Source organism: Anolis carolinensis, chromosome 3 (genome assembly GCF_035594765.1).
Source record: "Anolis carolinensis isolate JA03-04 chromosome 3, rAnoCar3.1.pri, whole genome shotgun sequence".
Classification (NCBI taxonomy): domain Eukaryota; kingdom Metazoa; phylum Chordata; class Lepidosauria; order Squamata; family Dactyloidae; genus Anolis; species Anolis carolinensis.
In genome coordinates, this window is record NC_085843.1 from 206,893,136 (window position 1) to 206,910,258 (window position 17,123).

Below are 17,123 nucleotides of genomic sequence, written 5' to 3' on the forward strand. Positions count from 1 at the left end.
GAATTAACATTAACTAGGTCCAAGAATTGTACGCCTTTGATCCAAGTACACTGCCATGAAAAGATCCTGTGCAAAATCTGGTATGCATTAGTATACTATAAAATAGACCTTGTCTGAACCAAGTGTTGAGTAATATAGTATCATTTGCATATCTTCCTGTTCTAAAAATAAAGTTTTGAGGAACCTTGGGTTAGTTGATTTTGTGTGATTTTTATTCCTAGTATGTTTGACTTCATGAAAGAGAGAAAGAGAGAGAGAGAGCAAGAGAGGGGAGGCTGGAATGAGTACAGTATGAAGAAAAGAATGCTTCTGCCTCTTCATTTTGTGCTTCCTTGCCACAACTTTGTGCTTTTGTTTTAAAGTTCATATTTCTTTTTATTGTTCCATGTGAATGTGCATTTATATATTATTTGTTACTATAAAGTACTTTTTCTTGTTTAAAAACACATAACAAAAATGGGGGTGGGAGTCTGTGGTCGGAACCCCTGAAATCGATTAATAGCATTTAATTGCTTTTCAGTGAGAAAATTCACTTTGAGGCAAGAGCGATTTGAGTTAAGAGCTCAGTCATGGAAAGAGAACTCTTAACTCAAGGTATCACTAAGTTTTTTTCCCCTTCTTGTCCGCATGTAATCAGGCAGATGTAAACTCTTTTTCATGCTCAGGTTTAACAATGACCCATCCATAGATGTACTCTTACTGACTACCCATGTGGGTGGACTGGGTCTAAACTTAACGGGAGCCGACACAGTAGTGTTTGTTGAACACGATTGGAATCCCATGAAAGATCTCCAAGCAATGGACCGAGCACATCGTATTGGTCAGGTGAGACATTTACATTCGTTAAATCAGGGACAGTTTAAACCCCTTGAATGAGTCAAAAACTGGTTAAAACTTCCAAAACTAGTGTTCTATGAATCCATCATCCTACACTTGTTTTCGAAATTAACAATAAGAGATTAATTATATTTTTCAACATTTTCAAGTTCCTAGAATGCTTCACACACACATATACACACACACTCAGAAATATAGTTATAGTAGTAGTTTTAATAGATACCTGTTTATAATGTGTATAGGGTTATATGTTGTAGAGAGAGGTGTTAGTTGTAGATTTGTTTTATATAGAAAAAAATATTTTATGGTGGTGATTTTTACTTTATTCTTTTTGGTACTCTTTAATTCCATCTTTTTTCTTTTTCGTGTTTTGTAAGTCTGTACCTTTTCTTTTTTCTGTATGTTTGAATAAAAAGGACACTATCTAGCACATTTTTTGTTCTTTGGTTATAGATGTCATTTCCTAATTGGTTATATAATAAAACATGGAAAAAATTATTAAACTGCAAAAACTTTGTTTTTGTGGGACCATCTAGGTGCTCCATCCCACAGTCGTCCACATTTGAATGTGTCTACCTAAGGGTGAGTGGCCAGGACAGAACAGGGATCCTGTTTGTGTACAGTCCAACCCACTGCTCAACAGTCTCCCTGCCTGAGCTAGCCAGGGTGGTCTCGGGCATGGTGTTGGAGTCCCAACGGCTAAATGTGCTGCGGGTCTTTAACACACATGCCAAGACCACCTTATCAGGAGCGACTCAGGAATTCATGGCCACCATGACAACCATGGGTCTGTCTCAAATGGTTACTGGCCCTACCCATAGTGCAGGCACACACTAGATCTGGTTCTCTGTTTGGGATGAGATGACAGTGACGATATTGTGGAGGAACTATTTACAGTTCCTTTGTCATGGATCGATTACTACCTGGCCAGGTTTCAACTTTCTGGGACTCAAAACCTCTGCAGGGTGGGGGATCAATTAGGATGGTCTGCCCCAGGAAACTTATGGATCCGTACAGATTCCTGGTGGCGCTTGGGGATTTTCTTCCATCTCGGTAGGTTATTCTGTTGAAGCTCTGACAGACATCTGGAATAGGGAGGTTGCTAGTGCATTTGACATGATCGCTCATGAATGTCTTTCACAGAGCAGAGCCAAATCAGCTCCCTGGTACTCCAGGGAGCTGGCAGTGATGAAGCAAGTGAAACAGAGACTACAAATCTCCCCTTTTTGGGCAAGGTTCTGGAGAAGGTGGTGGTTTCTCAGCTCCAAAGTTTCTTGGAAGAAACCTGGATCTGGATCCTTTTCAATCTGGTTTTAGGCCTGGCTGTGGAACAGAGACAACATTGCTCGCCTTGGTAGATGATCTATGGAGAGAGTTTGATTGGGAGTGTGTCCCTGTTGGTTTTCCTGGACTCTCCGTGGCCTTCGATACCATTGACTGTTCTACCGTGGCTCTGCTCCTTCCTGAAGGATCGGACCCTCAAGGTGGTGCTGGGGGACTCCTGTTTGACCCCCTGGTCTGTGGGGTCCCTCAGAGCTCTGTTTTGTCCCCCATGCTGTTTAATAGCTACATGAAACCACTGGGTGAGATCATCTGGAGTTCGGTGTCACATATATGCAGTTATTTATATTTATCGTTTCAGAAGCAAGTTGATATACATACAGTTATAATGTATTTTAAAAACACACAGTTAAAAACTTGACATTATGCTAAATTTCCTTTAACCAGAAGCCAGCCACTTGGAGTGCCTCTGGTATCACTGTGAGAAGGTCCTCCACTGTGCATGTGGCAGGGCTCAGACTGCATTGTATCAAGTCTTCTGTGGTTTGCTGTTTTCTACACTCACATATCGTGAACTCCAGTTTGTAGCCCCATTTCCTACGATTGGCTCTACTCTATTACTCCTTTTCACCAAAAGCCAAGAATGCCGTTCTGATTCTGAACCAGTGCCTGGATGAGGGTTAATAAATTGAAATTAAATCCTGACAAGATTTACGGCATTGAATGTTTGCTGCTGTTTGCTGTGAACCACCCTGAGTCCCCATGGGGAGATAAGGCGGGATATAAATAAAGTTTTATTTATCCTGCAGCGCATTCTGCTATAGTTTTTCACTGAATATCTCATAGAGTCTCAACCAATTCCACATAGTTTGTGGCAGCCACAAAAAAGAAGTTTCTAGAGTAGATCAATAACTTTTTAAATACTGTACCACACAATTAAACAGGAAATAATGCTTTCAAACCAGGAACACTTTTTAAAAAAAATTGTTACATAGTGTTATTCTTTTAAAAAGGAATATTTCAGTGCTATCAGACTGTAGACATTCAGGTTTGAACTAAAACAGGTTGAGTATCAGCCATCCAAAATGCTTGGGACCAGAAGTGTTTTAGATCTGAGATTTAAAAAAAAAAAGTAGAATATTTGCATATACCTAATGAGATTTGGATACATTATCCAAATCTAAACATTAAATTCATTTATGTTTCATATCCACCTTTAAACATATCCTGAAGGCAATGTTATATGCAGTATTTTTTAATTATTTTGTGCATGGAACAAAGTTTATGTACACTGAACAATTACAAAGGAAAAGGTGCCACTATCTCATCCACATGTGTGAACAATGTTCAGTTTTGGATTTCCAGCTAAGGAATACTCAACCTGTATTCATTTCTTCATTGCTTTAGTTGATGTGACTGACTGTTGTATTTTCTCTTGTCTTGTGTTTTCTTTTAACTGACATCTTTAGATATTTGCATAAATGCTCACTGTTACTAACTTGTCCCACAGAAACGTGTTGTTAATGTTTATCGCTTGATAACAAGGGGCACCTTGGAAGAAAAAATAATGGGTCTGCAGAAGTTCAAAATGAATATTGCAAACACAGTTATTAGCCAAGAGAATACCAGTCTGCAAAGCATGGGGACTGATCAACTTCTTGACCTCTTCACTCTTGACAAGGTAAAGAATAGTTCATAACGTGTCCAAAAGAGAATGACTAATGCTTCAGAACAGTAGTTCTCAGACTGGGGTCCCCAGATGTTTTTGGCCTTCAACTCCCAGAAATCCAAACAGCTGGTAAACTGGCTTGGATTTCTGGAAGTTGTAGGCCAAAAACATCTGGGGACCCAGGACGAGAACCACTGCTTCAGAAGATGTTTTATCAGTAGATTGGTTACATTTGGGAAAGATAAAGGGAGGTAGTAGTAATAATAAAAAATAATGGTAATACTATTTCTTACCCACCGCTCCTTGTGGCTCGAGGCGGGTCACAGGTAGTACTATTCTTCCTTAAGGACAAGAATCCCTGTGAGATCATCATCCTAATTATTACAATCATCATACTTAAGATTGTGTTGCTGTGAGTTTTCTGGGCTATATGGCCATGTTTCAGAAGCATTCTCTCCTGATGTTTCGCCTACATCTATGGCAGGCATACCCAGAGGTTGTGAGGTCCTTGAGACTCACAGCAACCCAGTGATTCCAGCCATGAAAGCCTTTGACAATACTTAAGATTATCATCTTGCAGTATACAAACTTGTCTTGCTTAAGATTTTGTTTTATTATTTCCACAATTATTTACCACAATGTGGTTCTTAAAATACTTCTATTTATTTTTCCTTCATCTGCTCCTCTCACCCAATACCTTTCAAGGATGGAAAAACTGAAAAATCAGATGGTGCAACTTCTGCTTCCGGTAAAACAAGTATGAAGTCAGTTCTTGAAAACCTTGGAGACCTTTGGGATCAAGAGCAATATGACTCTGAATACAGCCTTGAAAAGTTCATGCACTCTCTCAAATAACTGTTCCTGATGGCATTTTTCAGCTGATATTCAGCAAGTTTCAAAGCATAGAGTGGACTACTAACGTAATGTGTAAATATCCCTGTGGAAGAAATGTGAGGAAGGGCTGGCCTTTTGAAGAGAGCCACCTTCTTCGCTTTGGAATCATTTTAGTCTTAAATACGGATGTCATAAAGTAATTTTGGATTTCCAAAATAGATATGAACTCTTATTTGATTAAAATAAATAAGGGGAGGAAAAAGAGTTCTTAACAGGTTTTGCACATGTTGACAAGTGTTACTTCTCTTTGAGCTAAGTCTGTCACTTCCCCTTTTTTTCCTGAATCCGCAGGAAATTTGTACAGGTTGGTTGGATTCCTTTCGTCTTGCTTTAATGGTACATTTAAAACAGCGCTCGGTTTAACAAGTTAGAATGATGTTTAGTTCACTTTGGGATGTGATATTGATGCGATAATGGAAGAGCTTATCATCCTGGAATGATATTGGGGAATTAAAATGAGACTTCCAAGTATTAAAGTTCCCATTTTTATATACATATTATATATTTAAGCACATGGTGCTCTTCAGTCTTCTCACATTTGAGAGCAGTTGACTTTTTAATAGGAATTGCAGATAATAATGGCTTACTTCAAGCCATATCCTCATCCTGTTTAGAGGGTGCCATTTTTAAACCTGTGTGTGTGTTTGGTGCGTGTGTGTGTGAATGGCCAAGTTGTAACCCCGATTCAGAGAATTAAAATATGCAGTAGGTTTCAGTCTTATATTTTTTTTGTAATTGAAAGAGGAGATATATAGACAAGAGCTTTTCCGGGAGCAGATCTTATAAAATTGAGACTCCATGCTGGAAAGACTCTATAATGTGTTACTGCATGAACCTCTTAAATGGGAGAGAAGAAATGCTTTCTCGAGGGATCCAGACTATGAACGGTCTTGGAAATGCCTACACTGCATCAGAAGGAATTGAGTATTTGAGCTGAAGTCATGTCATAGGCATTTTAAGTGGCTATGGAAAAGGACAGTAAGAATATTAATAGTTGTACATTTTTTTAAAAAAGGTATCTTCTAAAAGGGAGTCTTTAGTGACATATGTCTGCATAGATGTGCATGTCTGTACCAAATGTGTACACAAGTTTTCTAAATATATTAAAATCAACATAAGCTGTCTCAAACGCATACACAGAATATATGAATAGATATCATATCTACAGTTTTGAGCTTGCACTTCAGCCTCAGAGCTTTGAATAGCCATGAGACCTCAAACAATGTAAAGTAATTGCTTTGCTTTTTTTTAAAAGAGGAAAAAACACGTTGGCTTGCAGAGCAAGATTGTTTTGCAGCACTTGGATATGAATGAACATGTGTCATATTTCAATGGATCTCTGAACTGCTATACTGTACCATTAAATTAGCATTCCATGGGGAAAAGAAAATAAAAAAGGCCAAACTGGCATTAATCAGCAGCCTTTATACTTCTTGCCACTCTTTCTGTGTGTTTAGTCATGAAGATTATGGTGAATGTAAGAAAAATAAAATAACATTCATGCGTTGTTTATTTGACTTGGGGGAAAACGGTTGGTTCCCTTCTCATGGGACACATCTATTTATTTATTTGAGAAATTTATATACCACCTTTCTCTGAACATAGACCCAAGGCAGTTACAACAGAATAAAAACATACAATACAAAGTTAAAACAGCCCATTAAACAAATATTTGAGATAGCAAACACAATTTTTTTTAATCATTTCAGAAGCGACTTGAGAACATACTGCAAGTCGCTTCTGATGGGAGAGAATTTGATGTCTACAGAGACGTTGCCCAGGGAATGCCCTGATGTGTTGCTTGGAGGCTTTTCTCATGTTCCTACAAGCTAGAGATGGGAGCTCACCCCATCTCGCGAATTTGAACCGGCAACTTTCAGGTCATCAACCCAACCTTCAAGTCAGCAGTTCAGCTGGCACAAGGGTTTAACAGTGTGAATAATAAAACCAAGATAAAAACTCAGCTTCCACGACCCCTTTTTTGGCTTAAAACCCAGAAAGGAACGTCTTTACACCCTACCAATTGTGTGATCTGACTTTTGTATTGCATGTTGAGGAGAAAACGCATGAGGGCACAAAAGTTATCCTGATTCATGAATCCTGCCTGTCCAAGCAGACAGTTTTAATGTTTAATCATCATATATGCCCAGCATTTTAAATAAAGCATTCTTGGGATATTTTTGCTCATTGCACTATTAAAACTCTATCAATATGTGAGCTCTGTCAAGACATTCCTTAAAACATTATTGAAATTTGACTACTTATCTGTGTGTGTGTGTATGAGTGTTTCCCAATCTTTTTTTGACCGGGGACCACTTTGATTAGGGACCACTCTCCAACATTAATACCAAAAGGGTTATGAATCAGTTTTTGGTCAACTTTAGTTTTGGTTTGGTTATTTGGGGTGCTGATTTAGAAAATTTCACATCAGCTCTAGTTTCTGATACAGAACATATGCCATCCAGTAGTCGCCATCTGCTTGCCCGCAGAAAACCATATTTAATAATCTAGAGCTGATGTGGTCTATCCAATTCAATTTTCTGAATCGGCACCCCAAATAACCCCAGGAGCAGACCTAAAAACGAATACACCAAGGCATCCCCACTTCCAGGCGCCACATGGAACAACTCCGCTTAGGGAAAGGGAGGAGGAGAAAAGCAGCAGTCAGGAGACTTGTCATGCCTTTCGTGGGCAGTCAGCCTCCCCCCTCCCCATTGCCTTGGCACTATAAGGGTTTTGTGAAACTAGTCACTCTTGTACTGGTGTAGTAACAGTGAGGCCACAGACCATATTTTAGTTCTTGAAGCCACTGGTAGTCCACAGACCACAGGTTAGGAACCACTGATACATATAAACGTCAAAATATGTACAGTAGAGTCTCACTTATCCAAGCCTCGCTTATCCAAGCTTCTGGATAATCCAAGCCATTTTTGTAGTCAATGTTTTCAACATATCATGATATTTTGGTGCTAAATTTGTAAATACAGTAATTACAACATAACATTACTGTGTATTGAACTGCTTTTTCTGTCAATTTTGTTGTATAACATGATGTTTTGGCACTTAATTTGTAAAATCATAACCTAATTTGATGTTTAATAGGCTTTTCCTTAATCCCTCCTTATTATCCAAGATATTTGCTTATCCAAGCTTCTGCCGGCCCATTTAGCTTGGATAAGTGAGACTCTACTGTATATATGTTTGTTCCAGTAAGGCTCCTACATGGATTTGATGGATCAGGACCAAACTTGTGCACATACCCTTTATTGTTCATCTAAAATACTGATGGGGTTGCAACTAAAAAAAAACCTTTGGGTTTTTGGGTCAGGGCCCCAAAAACAGAAAAACATGTAGGTAATACTCAGATGCGAGCACAAGAGGGTAGTATATAGATAGAAACACTATCTCGAACAGATGAGAAATTGAAGAGGACCACTGACATTTCAAGTTTTAACAGGCCTTCTGAGAAGGCTAGGCAAAAAAATGGAAGCTAACTGAGGAAAGGAGTCCTTAAAATGACAAAGCTTGGGTAATAATTGAGTTTGTTGTCGAAAGCTTTCATGGCCGGAATCACAGGGTGGTTGTGTGTTTTCCGGGCTGTATGGCCATGATCCAGAAGCATTCTCTCCTGATGTTTCGCCCACATCTATGGCAGGCATCCTCAGAGGTTGTGAGGTCATAATCTCTAGGATGCCTGCAATAGATGTGTGTGAAATGTCAGGAGAGAATGCTTCTGAAACATGGCCATACAGCCTGGAAAACACACAACAACCCAATAATTGAATTCATGACATAATCCTATATCCAGAGCAGTGTCTTTTGTGCATGCATGGAAAAAAGGGTTAACCTGAGTAAATCTATCCGGAGACGCTGAGTACTGAAACTTACAAAAAGGAAGCTTGTGTGCCCAACTTTGCCCGGGTATGCATTTTCTGATGGTAAACATTCATAAAATCATAAAGCTAACAAATGAGTATTTGCAAAAGAGCGCATTTGAAAATGCAATGCTCGTAACAAATACGTACAATCTTCTCCCCGCTTATTCCCAAATAACTTCTCCTTAGGCTGCAAAAAAGAATTTTAAGTGTAAGTACACGATCCCATTGTCATCAGTTCTATTCTCCATCGCCATGGCATTTCATTTACAAGCCGAGCCTTGCACTGTGTTTAGAAATCGTGGACTTTATTTCATTTTCTCTGTGATGCCATACAGTACAGCTGCAGGCAGTGACAAAAGAAAGCGCTGGCTATTTATAGCGTCTGTAAATACAACCCACACTGTCTGGCGTTATCTGGCTTGCTCTTTGTACCCTTCTCGTCCTTATTCCTGATGGCAAAGCAATGCTGTTTTCTGGTCATGACTCACCAGAAAGTCATGCTAATTATATTTTCGGCACATCATTGATGATTTAGATGGAGAATCACTCCTGTTCTGCAAAAAGATAGGTGACTTGAAGTACACCCTGGGAAGAGGGTCATAAGAGATGTGAGCAGCGAATGTCAGCTTAGGTGAATTTTGGAGGCATGTGAGAACTGATTTGGCAATTTTGCCTTTATTTATAAATATGTAAGCAAGCAAAATGGAAGAGCTTAAATATTCAAGACAGATTCTCAGAGATCAGCTCCAGTGGTTACTATACACTAGATATAAAGTAAGTGCAAACCACCAAATTGCAGGAAAGAAGATTCCACTTGAACATTAGGAATAACTTCCTCACTGTGAGAGCTGTTCAGCAGTGGAACTCTCTGCCTTGGAGTGTGGTGGAGGCTCCTTCGTTGGAGGCTTTTAAACAGAGGGTGGATGGCCATCTGTTGGGGGTGCTTTGAATGCGATTTTAATGCTTTAATATTTTAATGCTTTAATATACAGTAATATACGATATTTATATTCCACCCTTCTCACCCCAAAGGGGACTCGGGGCGGATCACATTATATACATAGAGGGCAAACATTCAATCCCCATATACACATAGAACCGAGACAGAGACAGACACAGAGGCAATTTAACCTTCTCCTGAGGGGATGTTCAATTCTGGCCACAGGGGGGAGCACCTGCTTCATCATCCACTGTGACGGCACTTCCCAGTCCAATGTTGTAAATTAGTTAAATTTGCCTCCCCACTTTATAAGTGGTATCTTATTTCCTACTTGATAGATGCAACTATCTTTCGGGTTGCTAGGTCAGCAATAGCAGGGGCTATTTTTTATTTTTTAATTGACGGGTGCTCACCCCGCCACGGGCTGGCCTCAAACTCATGGTCAGAGTGATTTATTGCAGCAGGCTGCTCACCAGCCTGCGCCACAGCCCGGCGCTCTTCTTGGCAGGCGGTTGGACTGGATGGCCCACGAGATCTCTTCCAACTCTAGGATTCTATTATTCTAAGTGCATACATCTTACAATGGCCATTTAATTCCATTCTTCGCATTTCTTTTTACTAAAAAAAATACCCCCTGTACCACATTTTCTGGGACTCTGGGTTGTACTCAGACTAAGAGGGAGGCATTTATATAATCATGAAGTAAATCAAAAGTCAGCTTTGCCAAACACCTTTTTTCTGCATCTTTATTGTTGGATGTGTTAACCCACAACACTCACCGGATTTATTAGTGGCCTTCTTTCTGGGTGAACAAGCAAAACTCCAAAGTAATGGTGGTACAGAGATGTAGAATCTATACAAATGTCAAAGTATGTAAGTTTTTTTTTATTTTTGAACATATTTTTATTTTTATCCAACCGTGCAATCCACCCTGTTTGAGGGCAGAGGGCACCATTAAATGTAAAGGACTCCTCACAACCAGGCTGAGGGAATCTTTTCACTGATTTCCCGCCTTTGCCAACATTAACTATGGGACATCAGATCCCACAAAGGCAGGGGACGATCCTTATTTCAGGATCCCATCCACTACCAACAATAAACACCTGAGTGTGTGCGTGCGCGTGTATGAGGCAATGTACTGAGGGGAGAATGAGGGACGAATCCTCTCAGACTCAAAGACACTATCTATTGAAAACAAAGAAATATTTGTTTATAAGTTCTTTGGCACATAAAGCGTATCTTGTTACAAAGGTTCTTTACTTCAGTTCCACTTGGGTGTTATAAACACAAATTGTCTTGCGTTCACTTGGTTACACAAAGCTGTTGCTATATATAACTTAGTTCAACTTGTTGAGGCACTGTTTTTCCTTTCAGAAATATATCTTTCTCCACACCCTTCCTGACTGGGCACTTACTCTATAGTCAAATTGACTGAAACCTAGTCTCAACAGACTCCTTTTTCCTCTCAGTTCTACCTAACTGAACAGCAGACTTAAATCACCTCACAACCTCTGAGGATGCCTGCCATAGATGTGGGCCAGAAGAGAATACTTCTGGAAAATGGCCACACAGCCCGGAAAACATACAACAACCCAGACTTAAATTTGTCTCTTAATACTTAACATTGTCTTATATTAATTTTTGCTCCCAAAGACATGCTAGGCCTTATTTTCAGGGGATGTCTTATTTTGCTCCCTTTTCATCCACTGAGGAAGATCCCTGCGGCGCGAAGGAAAAGGAGAGAAAGACATGCTCCTTTCCCTCCTTCTCCTTCCTCCGTGGAGGAGGAGGGAGCCATTGCCACCGAGGAAGGCCAAGGAGGACTTCTCTTTCGACTTCCTGGACAGGAAAGGGAGCCGTCACTGCCGAGGAAGGCCAAGGAGGGCTTCTCCTTCGCATTCCTGGGTGAAGGAGAAAGTAGCTACCGTCGCCAAGGAAGGCAAAGGTGGCTCCCTCCTCCTAGGTCTTACTTTCAGGGGATGTCTTATATTTGGTAATTTCCCCCAAACCTCTACTAGGTCTTATTTTCAGGGGATGTCTTATTTTCGGAGAAACACGGTAGCTAGAAAGGATTACTTACTGGCCTGTAGGTAGGTAGTGCTCAGATGCAGCCACAAGAGGGCAGTTTATGAATAGAAAGTGTTAACTAGCCTCTTTCCCCGAAAATAAGACATCCCCTGAAAATAAGACCTAGTAGAGGTTTTGCTGAATTGCTAAATATAAGGCCTTCCCCGAAAGTAAGACCTAGCATGCCCGCCAAACAGAACACCAGAGTATACAGGATTGGTAAATGTATTATTTATTTATTTATAGTATTTATATTCCGCCCTTCTCACCCCAAAGGGGATTTAGGGCGGATTACAATGAACACATATATGGCAAACATTCAATGCCAACAGACAAACAACATATATAGACAGACACAGAGGCATTTAACATTTTTTTTCCAGCTTCACGATTCCTGCCACAGGGGGAGCTGTTGCTTCACTGTCCACTAGTGGCTGTACTTCCTCATTCCTTTCCTCGTGTTTTGCTGGCAGTTTTATGATGTTGTAAATTAGTTAAATTAGCCTCCCGCATAAAGCGTACCTAAATTTCCCTACTTGACAGATGCAATTGTCTTTCGGGGCTGCATAGGTCAACAGCAAGCCGGGCTATTTAATGGTCGGGGGTTTAACCCGACCCGGGCTTCGAACTCATGACCTCTCGGTCAGTAGTGATTTATTGCAGCTGGTTACTAGCCAGCTGCGCCACAGCCCGGCCCTAATATGTACGTACCATATATTGTTACACATGGAAATAATGGTAATAACAAGAAATTCTTGATGGGATTCACAGTTTGTCTGGTTATGCTGGTTTGTGATGACAACTACTGTACAGTATATAATAAATGTTCATTTTTTTGTTCAACAATAAATGTGAATTCTTCTTCATGGAAAAATAAGACATCCCCTGAAAGTAAGACCTAGCGTATCTTTGGGAGCAACAATTAATATAAGACACTTTTCCTGGTGGCTATCAACGTACTGTTTTTATGGCTAGTAAAGAAACCGTGACTTACACAACACAAAGGCAAACACTAGGTTTTTTCAGTGTTCGCCATTTTCATAATATTGATAGAGGTTGATTTATAATTATTATTTTTTATCACCCTCTTTTTTATATACAAATAGAAATGGGATACGCAAAGGCAAAGATGGAAGTCATTTTTTAATGCACTTTTATGCTTTTTTTTCTTTTTCTTCTATTTCTTTCTTTCTTAACTTTCTGTTACCTCACATTGTTCCCACTTTTTCGTTGTATTCAATAATTTTATACTTTAATAAAATCTATATTAACAATATAAAAAAAATATAAGACACTGTCTTATTTTCGGGGAAACACGGTACCATGTTTCCCCAAGAATAAGACATTGTCTTATATTAATTTTTCCTCAAGAAGGCACACTATGGCTTATTTTCAGGGGATGTCTTATTTTTATTACGTATGGCACAACAATCTGCATTTATTTTAATATAGTTACATTGTCTTCTTCTGGAACATTGTCATAACTCTTCGAACCCGGAATTCCACCCTGAATTTCTTGTGACTCCAATTCATTTAGAAATGCTGAGTGAAATGGCAGTCACTGCTTTACTTCTTTCCCCTGAGGACACACAATACTTAAAGCAGAGCATCCTGCTCCTCACTTCACTGAGGAGACTTTTACTTTCTATGTTTCCTTCTATGCCTCAGCTTGTATCACACACAGAACAACTGGGACCTGATTTGGGGGGGTAACCTTATTGATGGGGCTGCCCGCACCTCTCTGGTCACGTCCGAGATAGCAGCTGTCATGATGGGGCAGATGAGCAGGGCTGCCCATCTTCTTTATCGCTCCGTGCCAGTAAGCTGTATAGCCACGCCTATCACCATGTCTTATTTTCGGGGTATGGTTTACATTGTGCAAATGCTTAGAAATCCTGCTACGGCTTATTTTATGGGCATGTCTTATTTTGGGAGAAACACAGTACTAGTAGAAAGCATGATTAAGCCTACAACACACCCCTGAAGTCAGGACATCCACCCCATAAGGAAGTAAGCAAATTTATAATGATTTATATTTTGGAAGGCTTGTGTGTCTGTGTGTGTGTGTGTTGCTTTGAGGCTGAGAGACTAAAGAAAAGACTGGATGAAGGAAGAAATAGGAAAGGGGGGAATTTATGAAGGGAATTAAGGAAGGAAGGAAGAGAAAAAAGGGAAGGGGAACTAAAATAGGGAAGAAATAAATAGACTGGGAGAAAAAGGAAAGAAAGAAGAGGGGGAATTATATGAGGGAAAGCAAGTGAAGAAGGGAAGAAATAAGAGGAACAAGGTGTATGAAGGGAAAGGAGGAAGAAAAGAAAGCCACAAATAAACCTGGATTATAAAAACTAACCAAGAACAAATAAGTATTATACAAGAGGCAGCAAAAGCTGAACAATAGGCTTTTAAAAATGTGACCTACATATGCACTTTTTTTCTTTTTCTCCTAAATTACAGTCTACCTGTCAAAAATCCGGCTGCTTAACCGAAATAGTGCAATGAATTTAAGTTAAAAAAAATGGTAGGTGCTTTGCTAACATCTGCTTGAGAACGGGAATAAATTGAAAAGAAAAAATGAGAAATTAACTTATGTTCTAAACTTATACACCAGGTTGCTGTGAGTTTTCCGGGCTGTATAGCCATGTTCCAGAAGCATTCTCTCCTGACATTTCACCCATATCTATGGAATTCTTTCTCCCACCCTGGACATTCCACAGATATATAAACCCCACTTGCCTAATTTCCTACAGAACTCATAACCTCTGAGGATGCCTGCCATAGATGTGAGTGAAACGTCAGGATAGACTGCTTCTGGAACATGGCCGTACAACCCGGAAAACTCACAGCAATCCAGTGATTCCGGCCATGAAAGCCTTCGACAACACGTCTCATACACAACTGCTCCAGAAGAGTTTGGGTTTTTTACACTTGCTCTATAGACATGGGAGCCCCTGGTGGCACTGCGTGTTAAAGCACTGAGCTGCTGAACTTGCGGACTGAAAGGTCACCGGTTCGAATCTGGGGAGCGGAGTGAGCCCCAGCTTCTGCCAACCTAGCAGTTCGAAAACATGCAAATGTGAGTAGATCGATAGGTACCACTCCATGCAGTCATGCTGGCCACATGACCTTGGAGGTGTCCATGGACAACACCGGCTCTTCAGCTTAGAAATGGAGATGAGCACCAACCCCCCAGTGTCGGACACGACTGGCCTTAATGTCAGGGGAAAACCTTTACATACCTACCATTATAGACATACATTTTCATGTCAATACTGATTGGAGTTGCCATCTGTATTAAGATGTTCTATAACACTACCAATGGTTGGATCTGTTTCTCTCTTGCTCCAATCCAAAACTAGTCAAGTTGCTTCAGAGCACAGAGGATGTTTCCTTCTCTGTTTAGCTGCCGATTTGTCTTGTCTTCCAGCAGGAATAATATCCCTGACAGAGGCCTTTTCAAGGCAATAAATGGCTTTTGCATTTTGCAGTCATTGATTGCTTTGATCATTTTGGCTTTTTGCTTTTAATCAGCCGCAATAGCTGTTTATTGCCTCATATTCCTCTGCAGCAAACATTATCCCTTAATTAATCCCTGTGAATGATTGGGCCTGTGGATGTAACATACTAAGCGCCGTGGAAATCGGAAAGCCAGACCCCTTCTGCCCTGTGCTTGTTTTGCTGTATATATTTGCTTGTTGGCAGAATTTCAGCCTTTCATTCAGCGAAAGGTAGTTCAGAGGTTAGTTCGTAGAGGAATTTGCTTGCCAAGAGTAGAGTTTGTCAACAGAGAGTTAATGATAGCATTGGTTTTGAGCCATAAGAACATATATAAGATGGAGAAAAAGGCTGAGAACTGCCATGACTGACCTCAAGTATGATTTGTATTGAAATCTTACTGCCAAATAGGACATTATATTATAGCTGGAAATGTCCTCTTTCTTTAACTCAGTGGTTCCCAACCTTTTTTTGATTGGGGACCACTGTCCAACATTAATACCAAAAGGGTTACAAATAGTTTTTGGTCAACTTTAGATTTGGTTTGGTTATTTGGGGTGCTGATTCAGAAAATTGCATTGGATAGACCACATCAGCTCTAGTTTCTGATACACAACATATGCCATCCAGTAGTCGCCATCTGCTTGCCCATAGAAAACCATATTTAATAATCTAGAGCTGATGTGGTCTATCCAATGCAATTTTCTGAATCAGCAACCCAAATAACCCCAGGAACAGACCTAAAAACGAAGACACCAAGTTCCAGGGGCCACATGGAATGACTCCACTTAGGGGGAGGGAGGGAGGGAGGGAGGAGAAGCAGCAGTCAGGAGGCTTGTTGTCATGCCTTTCATGGGTAGTCAGCTTGTCCTCTCCCGACATCCCCGTTGCCTTGGCACTATAAGAGGGTTTTGTGAGACCAGCTGCTCTCGTTGCAATGGTGTAGTAATGGTGAGGCCACGGACCGTATTTTAGCTCTTGGGGACCACTGATGGTCTATGGGCCACAGGTTAGGAACCATTGCTTTAACTTAATAAGATGGTATGTATGAATCTAAAAGAAACGTATCAGCTTCAGAGGTTCATGTCTTCAAGGCTCACGGTTCATAATTATCTTCCTGGCAGCCTTATGTATGCTAATCATCATCAGTATGTTCCCAAGTTCTGTATCTTCAAGGCTTCCTTGCCGTGTTTTCAGAATGTATGTTCAACATGATTTTTGTTTCTGGATTATAAATGTCATTTCCTAATTGGTTCTATCACAAAAACATGGAAAAGGCTTATTAAACTGCAAAACCTTTGTTTTCGCAGGACATCCTGCAGTGCATTTTGCTATAGGTTTTCAATAACTATATCATCGAGTCTCAACCAATTCAACATAGTTTGTGGCAGCCACAAAAATTAAGTTTCTGGAGTAGAACAACTGCTTTCATGGTACGTACCGCACAATTAAACAGGAATAAGACTTCCAAACCAGGAACAGATTTTTTTCTATTTTTTCAAAAAATTAAAGAGAGACATGATGTAATCACCCAACTGTGAAATCTGCCCATGTTATTATACATGTCAATGCAAACAGTGGCCCCATTGCATTCAGTGGTCTTCCTCTCAGACAATTGTCTCCAAGATTGCTATCAAACAACAAACAGCTGCCAACTCTGTGTATTTAACTGGCATATAATTTTATGAAAGTGATCAGTGATGTCTCATCCTTATTTCCTGGAGAAGCAGGTGTCTGCGCTGTTTTTTAAAGCAGCTGCTCTTCCAAAATCAGCAAAATGTTGCAGTAATCAAGGCATTACCAGTGCAAATTTCTTCAACAAGCCACAGTGTATAGATTAACTAGAGCAGGCATAGAAACCCCCTGATCTACCCTGTTTCCCCGAAAATAAGACAGTGTCTTACATTAATTTTTGCTCCCAAAGATGCACTAGGTCTTATTTTCAGGGGATGTCTTATTTTTCCATGAAGAAGAATTCACATTTATTGTTGAACAAAAATGAACATTTATTATATACTGTACAGCATAACCAGCCAAACTGTGAATCCTATCAAGAATTTCTTGT

At 40.1% G+C, this 17,123-nt stretch overlaps 1 protein-coding gene across 1 annotated transcript in view; it reads left to right on the forward strand.

Annotated features, from left to right (window-relative positions):
* The window catches only part of btaf1 (B-TFIID TATA-box binding protein associated factor 1), a 69,907-nt gene extending 63,806 nt beyond the window's left edge, over nt 1-6,101 (forward strand). The window contains exons 36-38 of the mRNA XM_008116767.3: nt 666-825; nt 3,629-3,799; nt 4,493-6,101. Coding sequence (XP_008114974.1) covers nt 666-825; nt 3,629-3,799; nt 4,493-4,642 — 481 coding nt within the window. The 3' untranslated portion in view covers nt 4,643-6,101. The remainder of the gene's footprint in view (nt 1-665; nt 826-3,628; nt 3,800-4,492) is intronic.
* Nucleotides 6,102-17,123: the final 11,022 nt, after the last annotated feature.